Source organism: Dermacentor variabilis, chromosome 3, assembly GCF_050947875.1.
Source record: "Dermacentor variabilis isolate Ectoservices chromosome 3, ASM5094787v1, whole genome shotgun sequence".
NCBI classification, from domain to species: Eukaryota; Metazoa; Arthropoda; class Arachnida; order Ixodida; family Ixodidae; genus Dermacentor; species Dermacentor variabilis.
The window spans coordinates 222,539,248-222,554,211 of NC_134570.1; the positions used below are offsets into that span (position 1 = coordinate 222,539,248).

The window sequence follows — 14,964 nt, forward strand, 5'->3', positions numbered from 1 at the left end:
TGTTTTAGGTGACGAGCGATAAACATTGCGTAGATTCATTACAGCCTTTGTAGAAAGTTGCTCATTGAAGCGTTCCAGGGTTTAGTGCTGCCGCTAATCGAAACGTTTCCCAGGCCTCTAACACAACAGCACGAGACGCTGTCTTGAAATTCTGTTAAACCAGCGAGAGGTTTAAGAGCGATCCGTTGTAATACTTTCTGTTGTATACTACAACAGAAAGTATACTGTTGTGTACTTTCTGTTGTCACACTACATATTCATGATAATCGCTTATCGGCCACGCAAGCAGCAGTCGGCAGACCACATGTTCATGACCCTATAAAAAGGGCACGGCATCAATAAACGTTGTCTGTTCCACCCTGGCGTCCGGCTGATACGCCACAGTTGGCGACGAGGAAGCGGCGGCGATGGCCGTCGGCCGCATCGGTGAGTATCGTCTGGGCACAAACGCGTCCTGGGACGATTACGTCGAGAGGCTCGTAATGTTCTGCGAAGCTAACAAGATAGCGAAAGAAGAACAGAAAAGAGCCGTCCTGCTGAGTTCTTGAGGCGAAAAAGCGTACGGGCTCATGGTGACTCTGGTGAAGCCATCAAGAGCGATAGCAGCAACCTACGAGGAAATTAAGACGGCGGTTCGCAAGCACCTGCATTCAAGGCCTTCAGAACTATACGCAAGGTTTTTGTTCTACAAGAGAAACCAGGCTGCCGAGGAATCGGTTGCGGACTACGTCACGGCGCTTCGGAAGCTAGCCGAAGACTGCGGTTTTGGCGACGAGCAGCTCCCGTTGGACATCATGATGCGAGATCGTTTCGTATGCGGCCTCCAAAACGAAGCATTTCAACAGCGACTTCTCGCAGAACACGACCTTACGTTCAACGTTGCGTACGACATGGCCGCGACCGCAGAAGCGACAGCCAAGCAACAGCGAGACATACGGATGCAAGGCCGAGACGAGGCGAAGGACTTCCAGGGCATCATACAAGCAACCCGCACGAAGCAAGACGCCACGGCAGAGGGATCTAGTTGCTACCATTGCAACGGTAAGCACGCTCCACATTTATGCAGCTTTAGAAAAGCGGCATGCTTCAAATGCAAAAGGGTTGGACATATACCGAGGGCTTGTCGTTCAAAAGACTAAAGTAGAGCGGCCCGGAAGACGCCTGAGCAAAAGAGGAAAATTGAAAAGAGCAAGGGCATGTACGAAATGAGTGCATTGTTTTCACTTTGCGAAGTAAATGAGCAAGAACAGAAGTTTATGGTTAAAGTACAGATACAAGGGCAAGAAGTCCCGATGGAAGTTGATTCCGGAGCATCGTGCTCAATTGTGAGTGAATATATATTTCGAGTAATCGAGAGAAATCGGGTAACCTGGTCAAAGGAGGCGTTACCGCTGCTGGGTCGAGCAACCGTCTTGGTAGAATTCAAGGGCGGGAAGGCAAAGCTGCCATTGTTGGTAGTGAAGAATCGAGGCAACAGCCTGATTGGGCGAAACTGGTTTAGGCCGTGAGGCATTTGCTTGCGGGGAATCGCGCAAGTAAACGCGGAAGACGTGCCCTCACGATTTTCCGATGTGTTTCGCAGCGACCTTCCTGGCTTCAACGGACCACCAATTCACATCGAACTGAAAGACGACGCCCAACCTGTATTTCTCAAAAGTCGACCAGTTCCACTGGCCCTCAAGGACGACGTGGGCAAGGAAGTGGATCGCTTGGTTCAACAAGGGATATGGGAAACCGTCGCGTACTCCAACTGGGCCACACCACTGGTAGTGATAAGAAAAAAAGACGGAACATTACGCCTATGCGGCGACTACCGTAGCACCGTAAACAAGGCTATTAAAAGCAGCGGGTATCCTTTGCCCACTACCGCTGAAATGCTCGCAGCTCTGGGTTCAAGCAAATTTTTTTATAAAGCTGGATCTAGCTCAAGCTTATCAACAGCTAACGCTAGACGACGAATCGGCTGAAGTGCTCACACCCAGGTAGCACACATAGTCTTGAAAACGTCGTATTAAGGGATTCAACGTCTGAAACGGATTTTTGACCAAAATTGACGCATCAAAGACGTTCCAAACAAGATAGCTTAAAAACGAGGGGTGAATACGTTTTGATAACGTTGGAAGCCAGGCAGCTTAAAAGCGAGGGGTGAATACTTTTTGAAAGCGACTTCACATGACTTGCTCTATCTTTTTAGTTATCAAGCGTCCCGGGCACATTTTCGACAGCGCCGATTTTGGCGGGAGAATTCCTCGCTTGCCAAACAGCACTCGTCGTGTCTATTGCTCCTCTATTCTACCTACATTAGAATGAGTGCGGCAAGAAAAAGAAATTCTTTAGTGGTCTTAACCTAACGTCAGAAGAAACGAAGGAATGCAAATGAAGTTGGCATCCCAACAGGAAGTGGAGCGTGAGTACAGAAACATCGAAGCGGCCCTTACGGCAATGGTAGTCGGCCGAGCCTTCAGCAGGAAGAAAGATCTGTATGACTACCCGGTTCCTTCCAGTGTGTTTGGCATATCAAAGGTGTCATCACTAAATGTGACAGTGAGCTCCTGGAAAATGAGCAGCGTCGCATGCAAATGCTTCAATATTCTCGCTGGACAAGGCAGCTTTGCCGTGTTTCCTCTTATTCACAATGCAGGGATGTGAATACCTTAACGCTGAACTAAATTTTTTTTTACTGCTGAGGCACGAGGGCTGCACAGTTTTCGTGCGTACAAAGCTAAAATTTTGTGCCCAACGTTTGAATAGCGAAAACTGCGGTTTGGTTATAAACAGTAGCTTCATTTTATTTCCTCCGTGTGTAAAAGAAAGAGAACGCAGTGAACGTTTTCACTATTCTGGCATGTACAACTTCACAATGCTTTGCATAAGCACGTATGCGTGAACCATTACACACACACACACACACACACATATATATATATATATATATATATATAATGTGTGTGTGCACATGTTTACCTCCATAGGAAATTTTAGGTGATATCTTATGCATATGCAATACAGTAAGCATACATTATTCATCAAATAACGCGCTTTCCCCTGGGACCCATGAACAACTTGGAGCTTGGCTCCAGAGCGCTAAACCATGAAAGTCACATGCAGCACAAATAAATGTATCGAGTTAATAAGCGACTTCACTATTTGTGCCAACGGAGGGACACATCGGTACAGTCGTTTCTAGTGACAGTGCTTCGTAAGAAGTGTGGCAACGAATTCTATACTGTGAGCACATATACATAAACAAATTTGCTGAAACCATCGTCGATGATTGTTAATGCAAGCGATTAGACTGAGCGAGCGAGAGAACAAAAGAACGCGAGAGAAAGCGAGAGAGAGAGCGCAATATAGTTAGCGTGAGAGCGAACGAACGAACGCGCGAGCGTTTTCCTTGAAAATCAACAGTCCGGTGACCGACCACCGACGACTCAACTACACTCTAAAAACTAGGAAGGGTATCGCAGGAGTGAAGCGGCCGGTTCACTCTTCAAAGCGTCGTTTTACTCTCGCAGAATGTCGAGGAGAGTGAAATGCATTGTGCACTCTCTCACCAAGGAGAGAGTGAAATGTGCTTTTCACTCTCCCCTTCAGAGAGAGAGTAGAATGCCCTTTCTACTCTTGCGGCAATAGAGAACAAAACGTAGCGTAATCTTCTGCTTCAACTGTAGGTGGCTGGCCCCGAACATGGCAATGTTTCATTCATGCACGCTGAGCAAAGAACACATCGTTTTGCTTTAAGAGAACAGGCCGCCGCAATTCAAAGGAACGCGTAGCGAGCGCTCTACTTTTTCGCTCGGAGTTGCTCCACCGCGCGCGCTCAAGATCGCGGAACAACACAGCACCGGAGAAAGGTGATCCGTCCACCGAGCAGCACAGCAACACCAAAGGCCAGCCAAGGGAGATCGTATGGCAGCCATCTCGCGTCGCCACGAAAACACGACAGTCGTTCGTCATGCCTTGGATATAACAGCAAATCCTCCACGGTAAGTGAATTCTAACTTAGGAGCACAGTGTCCGTATATGTCATGCTATCGCCAGGAAGTCGTCCCTGCGCTTAGCCGACGCGATTGACAAAGGACTAGGCATACGCGCTGTGTCTCGATGTCAATCGAAAAAGCCAGTCGTCGCGATAACTGCATGTGATTTTATCACTTTGCCGTTGTCCGTAAGAGCTTTAAAGATCGCAAACGCTGCCAGAACTATGGTATGTTCAATAAGACGCCAGGCGAGAGGACCCTTAAAATGGTTCGCTCACCAGCCTGTGATTCCGAGCCTATGCGGAGCGTGATTAGCGTGCGTTTTGTGTGTTTGAATTTGTTCAATTTGGCAGTCTACTGTGTACGGAACGCTGTTGAACTAAGGAATCACATAACAGAAGGCGTCATTTTGCTGGCAGCATGCTTTTTTTATAAATAAACCGCGCGCTTGACGGTGTCTCGCGCAGGGGGAATCTGCGACCACTGAAGTTACGTGCAGCACCAGTGCTAGTTAGAAACCTTGCCGCAGGCATTCAGCTGCATGCTGCAAGAGGTCAGCTGGGCGCGTTATCTTGAACTTACTGAAAACGCATGAGGAATCCATGTTTTATGCTGAAAAAAGTATAAACCCCATATAAGCGATCTTGCGCGCGGCAGCTACAAGCGACGCGATGGAGATGGCTGTCGCGTTCGCTCGTCGCCTACAAGTCGTATCCGTGCGAGCGACGATATTGAGCGACGCCTCCCCGGTGTTGCCGGCATGAGGGCTGCAATCACGCGTGACGCGTGCTTTAGTAATTTACGTTGATGTATTTTGCTATAAAAAGTAGCATAAAATATTTCCGGAGGTCTTGCCCTACGTTCTTATCCTTGCACGTATAAAAATTGAATCATTTGCTCGTTCCGCGCGACAATCGGTAGTATTTGAGCGATGTACATCCAGTTCCGGCTTCGTGCTATTGGCTAGTCGCTCATAGCACTTTCGGGCGACGAGCGACGATTTCTAGATTTCCAGAACCGAGCCATCTGTTCAAGCGACAGCCCGTTTTGTCGCTCGGAGCCGTCGCTCGTCGCCGTCGCGCACTAAATCGCTCTCACAGTGTTTATCCCTAAGACTGAACTGTTTTTGCTCTTGTATTGAAATGGTGTGATTATAGGTAGGTCTGGTTTTGTCTCCTGTTGCGGTTTTCGTGCACGGTGCGAAACTGAAAGGATGCTTATGTCTACGAACTCGGTGAATTGTCGAGCAGCTAGTTATGCATCGGCATCGAATATAACGGCTGCTGTGTGGAATTACAATTGCAAGGGCGCTTTGCATACGCTTATTGTTTTGGACATGCCTTTGCATTTGCTAATATGAGTTGGCGTGTCAGAGTTATGTCATATGAATAGCTAAATCAGCCTTCCTCTGGGGGTTACAAGCGTAATGTGTGCATTTTGCTATTGCATGGCAGATCAAAATGTGTTTATCGCTTGAGTATTTTAGTAGAGAAATAAAATACCAAAATAAAATGTTGCTTTAATTCCGTGTGACCAGTCTGTCGTACACATAACAATAGGTTGGCGTAATAAACTAATAACTGCGGTTTAACTGCAACTTTTACATGCCTTCAAGAATCTAAAATGCTAGATTTCAAACTGCAGCAGTAAGTCGGGTCTGTAAAAAATGAACTCCATTGCGCACCTCATACATGAAAATAAGTTCATGCCTTTTAGTAAGCTTAGATGCAGGCCGCAGTGAACTTTCTTGTTAGTATTGAAATGTGGGTAAGCTTGCCATAACAAGCCTTGTTGTCCTTTTTTATAGGCACATACATATATCCATTGAACTTAAGGACAATATTTTCATCCCTACTGAGCATCATGTTTGCAGCTATAATCCTCAAATTATGGCTTCAGCAGTGGCACAACCAGGGATGGTGCGGGGGGCACACTGGGCATGTGCTTAGGATGTGTCACAAGTGGTGTTTGCGATACACCAGACTCATGACAGACCTATGATGTCTGAAAATGACCAATATTCTATTCATTAGCAGGAGTATTCGAACATTCGTGCCGAACGAGGATGAACTGTCCGTTATTTCTTTTCTGTGTAGGTCTAAAATTGAAGTTAATTTAGCAGTTGACTGTTGCAGTCATTTGGATGTTTTGCATGCATTTCACTAAGAAGACTAAGAGCTAAGACTTTCTTTTATTGCCATGGCCTTGACTGTCTTGATGTTGTTTTGCACCATGCCCTTGTGTTGACTTTTGCATGCGATATTTTTCAGGCACCCGCTTTATATAACGCAAGAAGGCAGCTGCAAGGACACGAGGATGTGAAAGAGCCAGTGCAGTGCGACTTCACGTAGTGCAGAGGAGCCAATGCCAAAAAATCAAAATACATTGGCATGCAATTTGGACAAGAAAACTAGTATGTGGGTATATTGGGTGTACCATTTGACCAAATGTAAGCAAAATCAAGATACAGTATGTTACACCAAGATGAAAATTCTCACGTGCTCCAGGCAGTCATCTTAACATGGTATATTTATGTAATGTCTCCGATTGGAAAGTCAAATCAAGTATCCTCTCTGGAGACAAACACATAGCAGCAAGTGTCATTGAAAAGTTAGAAATGTGTTTTAAAAAAGCTGATTAGTTCTGAGAAGTGACTGCTTTTTGCCTTGCCTCTCAACAGATACATCCATGTGATAAAAAAATAGTGGTACAATGAAATTGCATATTTGCTTAGTGACATGACACATACTTGCAATGAGCATGGTGCCTGTGTTCACTATAAAAAGCAACAGCCCATGCTTGGTTAGCTTAGGCCCAGTACAACATGCAGGCATAGGTGATAGGCGCTTCTTTTTTTTTATTTCTGTGTCGTGAGGTTTACTGACGTGCATATAGGTGCAGTGGCACGCAGTATGGTTAGTACAAAAAGGGGGGGGGGGGGGCAGGTATATGTAGCTGACTGTACACGACACAGGGCAAAGGAAATCCGTGTTCAGCAACTATGGTAAATGCCATGTATGTAAATTTTACAACGCTACTCATTCGAAGCGCGCACAGGTGCATATTGAAGAAAAGTTTTCCAGGGTACATAATTTAGTGCGTAATTTACACTAATTTTGCTCTAACCACACGACATAATAAATTGAATATACTGCACGGAGAAACCTAGAGCGACTTAAATTGTGTGTCAGCTTCGTGTGTATAAATATAGTCTTTCCTATGCATTAGGTTTTTCGCATAATGCATTACCAGTTGACAGCCTATCTTATCATGTGTACTCTGTTTACATTACAGTTGTTTATTAGTTTACTCATTTGTTTTGCAACTTATGAAATGCCGGTGTATATATATTTTCAACATTTGACGTAACCCTGTATATTTTGTAGGGACAACCCAGGACGTGCATTTCTCAGCACCCAGTCAACTGCCGGAAGTGACTCGAACACAGGCCACCAGTAAGTGGACATCAGTTGCAATTTCACATTATGCAGTTGGCTGCTGCCTTGTACTGAGGCTTCTTTTTTAATTAGATGGTGGTGTCGTTCTAATGTACATTTTGACCACAAAGGTGCGATCATGCCTCACAGAGGCATATATGGTTGCTATTCTCTGCGAGGGACGTGTTCTTGTGTTCGTGAAGCATTTGTGTTTGGCAGTATTGTCGCCCAATGAGTCAGATATAAACACTGTAACTCGCCACTGCCGGCAAGTAGTTGCGAGAAACACAATATATAATGACGCTGTAAATTTATTTCGTTATATCGAAGGAAAATTTTGCAGCAGGAAAAAAGGTTGCTATTCCAGGTAAACAGGTCTTTTTCTCACAAGTTATTTAACCAAACTGTGGATGCGTGAAATGCGTGACTTATGAATAGATTTTAATTCATCCTTTAGTAATGCTTCTAAAGGAGACTAGAAATAGCATGTGACTACCTCTCCAATCAGCAGATCATGCACTTAGTCATAAGTGGTAGTTCCATGCAGTCTCGCACTCTATATAACCTTTCCTTTCAGTAGCATTGGAACTGGCGGCTGCGTTTTCAGGAGTGCACTTGGCACTGTATATGTATGTGTGAATTCAGTTTTCTTTGTATGTGTCGGATCAGATACAAACAGTGCAAAAATCAGTTGTACCATGAGGCTGACGACGCCTTCTGCTGCTAGAAATGCGGCACTTCATATTTATAGTACTGCATGACATTTAAATGAAAGCTAGCACATAAAATTATCCAGAAAACTACCGCTGTTATAGCTGTTTTCTTCAAAGAAAGCTTGTCCTTTATGGGCTGTGTTAATCTGAGCTCTCCACCGATGTTTCAGTAGCATTATCCCTTAGTGAGTGAGATTGGGGGCAATTAATAGTGTTAGTCTTTAAATGGTGTCCTAATTATGTGTATTTGTTCCAACAAAGTTGTCTAGATTACTTTATTGTGTAGTGTAAAGCTTATGCAACCATCAGCAACTAGTGAGTTGCTAACATGCATATGCATTTGTCACTATAAAGGTGACACTCGGCTGTACCACTGCAGTGCTGCAGAAATTGCCAGCACCAGCGGCTTTGCAACAGCTGTTTCACAGCATGTCGGTATGTGCTAATCTATAGTTATGTTGGGATGGGTTAGTATTATGGACCACTGCTACTCTGTATTGTGACAGATCCATATGATAAGTGATGTAATGGGCACAGCGAAAACCTGTGAATGTTTTACTATGGTACATAAAAAGGCTCTCCTTTTCGTCACTGGAGCAGGGGAGAAGAGCATGCAGGCACTCCTGAATGTACATATATTTCAAAACATGAGAGAGACATATATATGTATATATATATATATATATATATATATATATATATATATATATATATATATATTATACATACAATTAAACTAAAGGCAGGGACATTCCGTCTTTCATTTTGAATTGACTTGTACAGCGCAAAAATACAACACAGACCACAGAGAAGCCCGCATGTTAACAGGTTTGATACACACAATATATCAACAGATTTGATACTTCATTGGAATGCATCATGTAACCGCACAAAAACAAGGGACAAAGAAGGAACACACAGGACACTTTGTCCCTTGTTTTTGTGCGGTTACATGATGCATTCTAATAACGACCACCAACTATCCCGCTTATCCCTGTTAAATTTGATGCTTCAGGTGTGCTATTTTACGCAAGGGGGAAGGGGAAGGGGAGAAAACCAGAAAAAAGAGTGGAGTGGAAGAGAAAGGAATTGTGCCAAAAAGCATGAGAAACATCGTGCAGCCAGGATCGCCAGCAGGACATCTAAAAAGCACTCTGATAAAATTACATACAGGGAAACCTTACGTATTGTTTGTTTCAATCAAGTCAGATCACATGCAGCCATTACTGCAATCAAGTTGTTTCCTTATGTCATGAGGGAATGATATGGGCCCAAAAAACTGTTTAGAGCTGAAGGATTATGTTTCATGCTAGCCTCATTACCTGCTTTTTATCATATTGTTATCAGCTGCTTATGTTAGGGACAAAAAGTAAGAGTACGAGCTTTTTCCTGATTCGCTATTCCACACAACATGTCTTTGTGACTGTATGTACGTGCAGATGATCCATAGATGAAAAATATTCAGTACAGTAGACTCTCATTACAAGATACACTTGGTTGTAAGAGACATATGAAAATAGTTTGGTTGGTTTTCCGATGTTTGCCACGTTAACAACACTGTACACAAGAGACACCTTTGTTACTAACGACTTTTCAAGTATTCACTACTTCGAAGGGACACAACCCAGACACATTCGCTTCATGCACCTTGTGTGCTCCGAAGGGCGTAAAGATCACGCAATCCTCACAAAAGTTAATTGCGCATGTCTCTTTAGCATGAACTAGAAAAGGAGGGCAACGAGGACAGTGCAGGGCAGAAAATGTCGACAGTTGAAGCTGACGAGCGTCTAAGAGCACCTCAAAGGCACTGCGAGCAACAAGGCTTGCAAAGTGAAGTGTTTAACTTCCAGAAGGTAGGAAGGAAGCTAACACAATCTACAGTCACTAAAAAGCTGTGAATGTCTTCTTTAAAGGGCCCCTAAACCACCGAGGTTGAAATTTAGTTGCGGTGTTGCAGTTGTGCATGTTAAGGCAACGAACACGTAGCCACGAGAATTTTTCGAGACGGTGCAGTAATAGTGGAGCTACGTGTTTGATTATCGAAAAGTAGTCCCCGCTCATTTTACTCTTTCATCTGATACACGCCATCTGGACAGTATCGTCTTTTCCTCGCCTAGTACACCTCCAAATGTTACGGGACAGGCCATCACCAACGAGTTCTGTTGCTGCCGCGCAGGCCCATCGTCCTGCGAGGGGTGGCGCTAATGACCTCGCCAATACAATGGAACTGTATGGTGACTCTAGTTGAAGAGCCTCATAGGGAGACCCTTCTGTTGGCGTTTCTGTTCTTTGCCCCCAATGGCTGCCCACAATGGCATCGCGAGCAACGCGACGGGGAAGAAGGAGTGTGTATTTGCTTGCAGGCCTTGCCGGCAGTCGCACACTTTCGTTCGACCAATCGACAGCACCGGAAACTGGTGACATCATCAGAGACAGCCTGGTGATGTCAGGACAAACTGGGGGTGCAGGATAGGTCCAGAGAGGTGCACGGGGTCGTTTTCTTCATATTGTGGTGCTCCCACAATGCTACGCACTGTGGCGTTTGGCATCGTCAATTGTGACGGCATTCTGATTTTGATGCGCGTGTTTACTTGAAATGTTCAAAAAATGTCGAGAAGTGGTTTAGGGGCCCTTTAAGCCACCCTGAGCAATTATTCCTTCAGATATATCTAAACATACTTTAGTGATGATGCATAATAAAGTGATCTTCTCTGGCTCCTCAGTGTTTTAAAATTTTTGGCTTCGAGAGACATGTTTCCCGTGCCTCTTGAGTATCTCTTCTAATGAGGCTTAACTGTAATGTACACACACAATTGTGTAACTCCTCCTGCAGGTTTTATTCATTAAGCCTGGTCACTGATGTGCAAAGCTTGTGGTTAAGTTTTGATGTCCGTACTTTTTAGAGCTATGTTTATTAATTCAGGCTGTTCTTATTGGTTCTTCGATGCAGGAGACAATGCCTACGAAATTATTGGCCCTGATGATGAGAGCCCTCAAGGGGCAAACGACATCTCTGTTGCAGAAGTGAGCCCAATACCACCTGAAGTTATCATGACAGGTGGCACGCCAGCAATAGATACAGAGACGGCCATGTATACTGCAGCTGCAACAGTGTACGAGGCAAGCAGCAGTGTGTCAGGATCAGCAGCAGTGTCAGAAGGAACAGCACCAGGCCTGGTAGAGCAACATGTGTGCTATCACTGTGACTTTTTTTGTAGTGCATACAACTCATTTGCTCAACATACAAAAGCTTTTCACCACGACTGTGAGCCAGTGTTCTTGTGCAGCAAGTGCAAGACTAAGTTAAGTGTTATAACACAGTATAAGCATCACTTTAAAATATGAAAACATATTACAGTTGTTGCCTCCCCAGCCAGCCCACATAGCGACAAAAATGTGGAACACATGGTGGGACACACCTCTTCTCCATTAGAAGATAGTAGACTGTCAGTGTTGTTGTTAGATTAACTGGTCTTTGTAGGCAACTAGAAGCACAACACAAGTGTCATAAGATTGCTGTTTATATTGTTGTTGGAGAGGTAAAAAAAGAAGTTTGATGCAGCTGAAGTGCCAACTGATATTGAGCAAATCAAAAACAACCACATGAGAAAGCAACACTATCGAAACTTGGGTATCTATGTGCCGCCAACTCTAGTAAGGATGGCATAGGACAGAAGTGTGATGAAAATCACACAGACACTGCTGTTCCATCACTGGTCACAGTGAGCAGTGACTTGTAGGGCAAGAGAGTCAACTGAAACGGAACATTATGGCATAGTGTCATGCTCCCATGTGACCACTTTCCATGTTATTTTGCATGATACAGCTCAACCTCCAGAAACGAGACTGCAACTTGTCTGTAAAAGGCTTTCACAAAAAATTATTCATAACACTATTAACACAGCAGTATCTTCTTTTTTTGTGGGTTCGAGGTTCCCGGGTGTCCAATAATGCAAAAATTGCGAAAAAAAAGAACATGTGTCGTACTTACGCCTTTTTAACACGTACGAGGGGGACAGAACTTTTCTAGTAGGTGCATCTTCATCATACTATCAAGTTTTTACATGCCTTTTATAATTATTATTACCAGTTATATCTGAGTACATTGTATGCATTTAGCAGGTGTAAAATCAGGTCAGTTGGATCAGATGCCTTATCTGCAAGAGAGCCCTATATTCAAGAAATTTGAATTAAAATATTGCGTGTGGTTTAAGCATTGCTCAATACTTTTGTGCATGGCAGTTTCAACCGGCACAGCACTGCGCTTTGTCACGGTCATGTGTCTTCAAAGCAGTGTTTACCATTTGTGTTGATCTGTTTGTGTATTCATAGAGCAAGTTCTTAATTTATTTTTTTCCGCATTCTTGTGCTTGCACTAAGGTTGTATCAGGCAGTTACAAAATGGGCGTCACTATAACGAACTGTTCTGTTGAGCTTACACTTGCAAATAAGTGTTCAGATGGCCGCACTTCTATGTAGGTGCATCAATAGCTTTGTGTATGTTCTCATATTTGTATAAAGCTTATATAAGCTAGTTACAAAATGTATGTCACTAAGCATTGTGATATTCTTTAAAGAACTGCTTGGTTGGTTTTACACTTGTGAATTAGTATTGAGGCGGTGGTATTTCCATGTAGGCCCACTGCTAGCTTTCTGTGTGCTCACGTGTTTGTATTAAGCTTTTACAAGGGAGTTATAGCATGTACGTCACTAAGCGCTGTGATATTTTTAAGGAACTGCTTTGTTGGTTTTACACCTGTGAGTAATAGTACTTGGGTGGCACTAGTCATGTGTAGGTACACAGGGACCATTTGTATACATTATGTTCATGTAAAGCAGTTACAAAGTGTATGTCACTAATCGCTGTGTTATTTGTTGAAGAATTGCTGTGATGGTTTTACACATGTGAATAATAGTGGTCAGGACACAGTACTTGCGATGTATAGTTGAATTTATACAGTGCCAAGACATGGGCTGTATACGTACCAAAAGAAATGTGTGTCATTATATTGTTGTGATTATTACTGTTTGGATTTTATTAAACTCTAACAACATTTTTTCTTGTATCTATTGAGGTATGGCAATTTGTCATGCAACCAAACTGAGGACCTGAACTTGTGCATACAAATAAACAGCTAATTTAAGAGCATACTGCTCATATTTTGCGAAACCAGTTTAACAAATCTTGTACTACAATGCTGGAAAAATGACAGAGCTAACAGGGATGTACAGAAAGAGTTTGCACTGGCTGAAGGACTGGCCCACACTGGAGTTGGTAATGTTGCGTTTTTTGGAATAGAACAGTAAGTGCACTTCTATTAAAAATGTGACAGTCAATGCAGAAACATAAGGCAGACGAGCAGATGTGGCACATTTTTTTCAAGGCCCTCCATGCCTACTACTGCATTTGTAGTCTTCCTGTGCTCTTCGTATAAGCCCCTGTTCAGCCAAGGTTTTCACTCCATGACAGTTGTTCTACTGGGTTCGTAGCAATATTGAAGAAAAAAATGCAATGGTTTTCAAGAACTTTCGAGGCCCCGACACAGTAACTTCAAGGACCTCGTGCGATTTTTTTAGTTGTTTGGACAGGCAATAACTTGTTCAACAACATCGTTAACTTTAATTCAAACAAAAGAATACAAAACAAATCGCATTTCACTGATTTCAAACATTTGAAAGACTGCTAATTTGCCTTTCACCGCCCATCACTAAACGCACACAAGGAAGCATTTCAAGAAAGCGCTCAAAGTTTTTCTGCAATAGCACAATTAACTACTTGGACCTGCAACATTTGCAGTTTTTGAATACTGTTTGGTTTGACAGTGTATGGGATGTCATCTGTTGCCTCAGCTTTTCACCACCAAATAAGCAATAGTCATTTGTAATTTCCTTTTATTGTGTCTGTAGCTCTCAATTTACTCATCACGGCTTTTCTTTGAATACCTCAACTGTTGAGCTTCCTGCTTCTGCTCCTCCAAGTACATTTGTCGCCGGTTCCATATGCCTAAAACTGGTATCTACAGCTCCTTTGTAATTCCAACTTTAAGGATGTCGCTTTCCTTCTATTACCTCCACAGACAATTCTCTGTGACATGCGAAGAGTGTCACAGAAGGGAAAAAAAACGCTTGGCAATGTCTGCTAAGTCTAGCCAAGTGTACAAATTTAAGGACTTTCCAGTACTTCTAAAAATTCCAGGGTTTTCAATGCCTTGAAAATGGCATTTTAGAAATAAAGGGTTTTCAAGTATCGCTACAAACCCTGGATTCTAGCACCTAAATAATTTTACAAGCTTATTTTGGCACGGAGTTCGGAAATTCATGCTTTTTAGCTAAGGCTGCACTATCTCTGTACATTGAAGCCACGAGAGCGCAACCATTTTGAAGTAAACAAACATACTGAAAGCTTTTAATACCACTCTTTTTCTATGGAGCTTCGTATTGCCTAGTTAAGTTTACGAATGTGCCTGGTTTTGGTGGGCGTTTCTTCGACATTTTCTGTGTGAAGTAGATGACTAACCCCCGTATTCAGAAATGTATATTAATACAAAGCTCATGCTTGACTTTATATAAACGACACCTGGTGCGAACGTCCCCCAGACGCTCACTGCCTTTCTTTTGGTGCGTTCACGACTTGCGTCATTTAGATCAAGCCAAGCATGGGCTTCAAGTTATGATGCATTTCTGAATATGGGGGTAAGCGTGCGCAATTCCGGGCGACGCATTGTGCCATTGACACTGAGAGGGAACGGGGAAAACAAAGTTAACGCCCTATGCTCCTAAACTTTCGCGTACCTGCGGTGTGCATGTATCGTGGAAGAAGAAACAGCGCAAACA

General features: G+C 43.4%; 1 protein-coding gene across 1 annotated transcript; it reads left to right on the forward strand.

Moving 5' to 3' along the window:
- The first annotated feature begins 400 nt into the window (after positions 1–400).
- Positions 401–1,873, forward strand: LOC142574429 (uncharacterized). Its single transcript, XM_075683514.1, has 2 exons — positions 401–1,041; positions 1,583–1,873. The coding sequence occupies exons 1-2, from the start codon at positions 570–572 to the stop codon at positions 1,624–1,626; spliced, it is 516 nt and encodes a 171-aa protein (XP_075539629.1). The 5' UTR covers positions 401–569; the 3' UTR covers positions 1,627–1,873.
- The last annotated feature ends 13,091 nt before the right edge of the window (positions 1,874–14,964 follow it).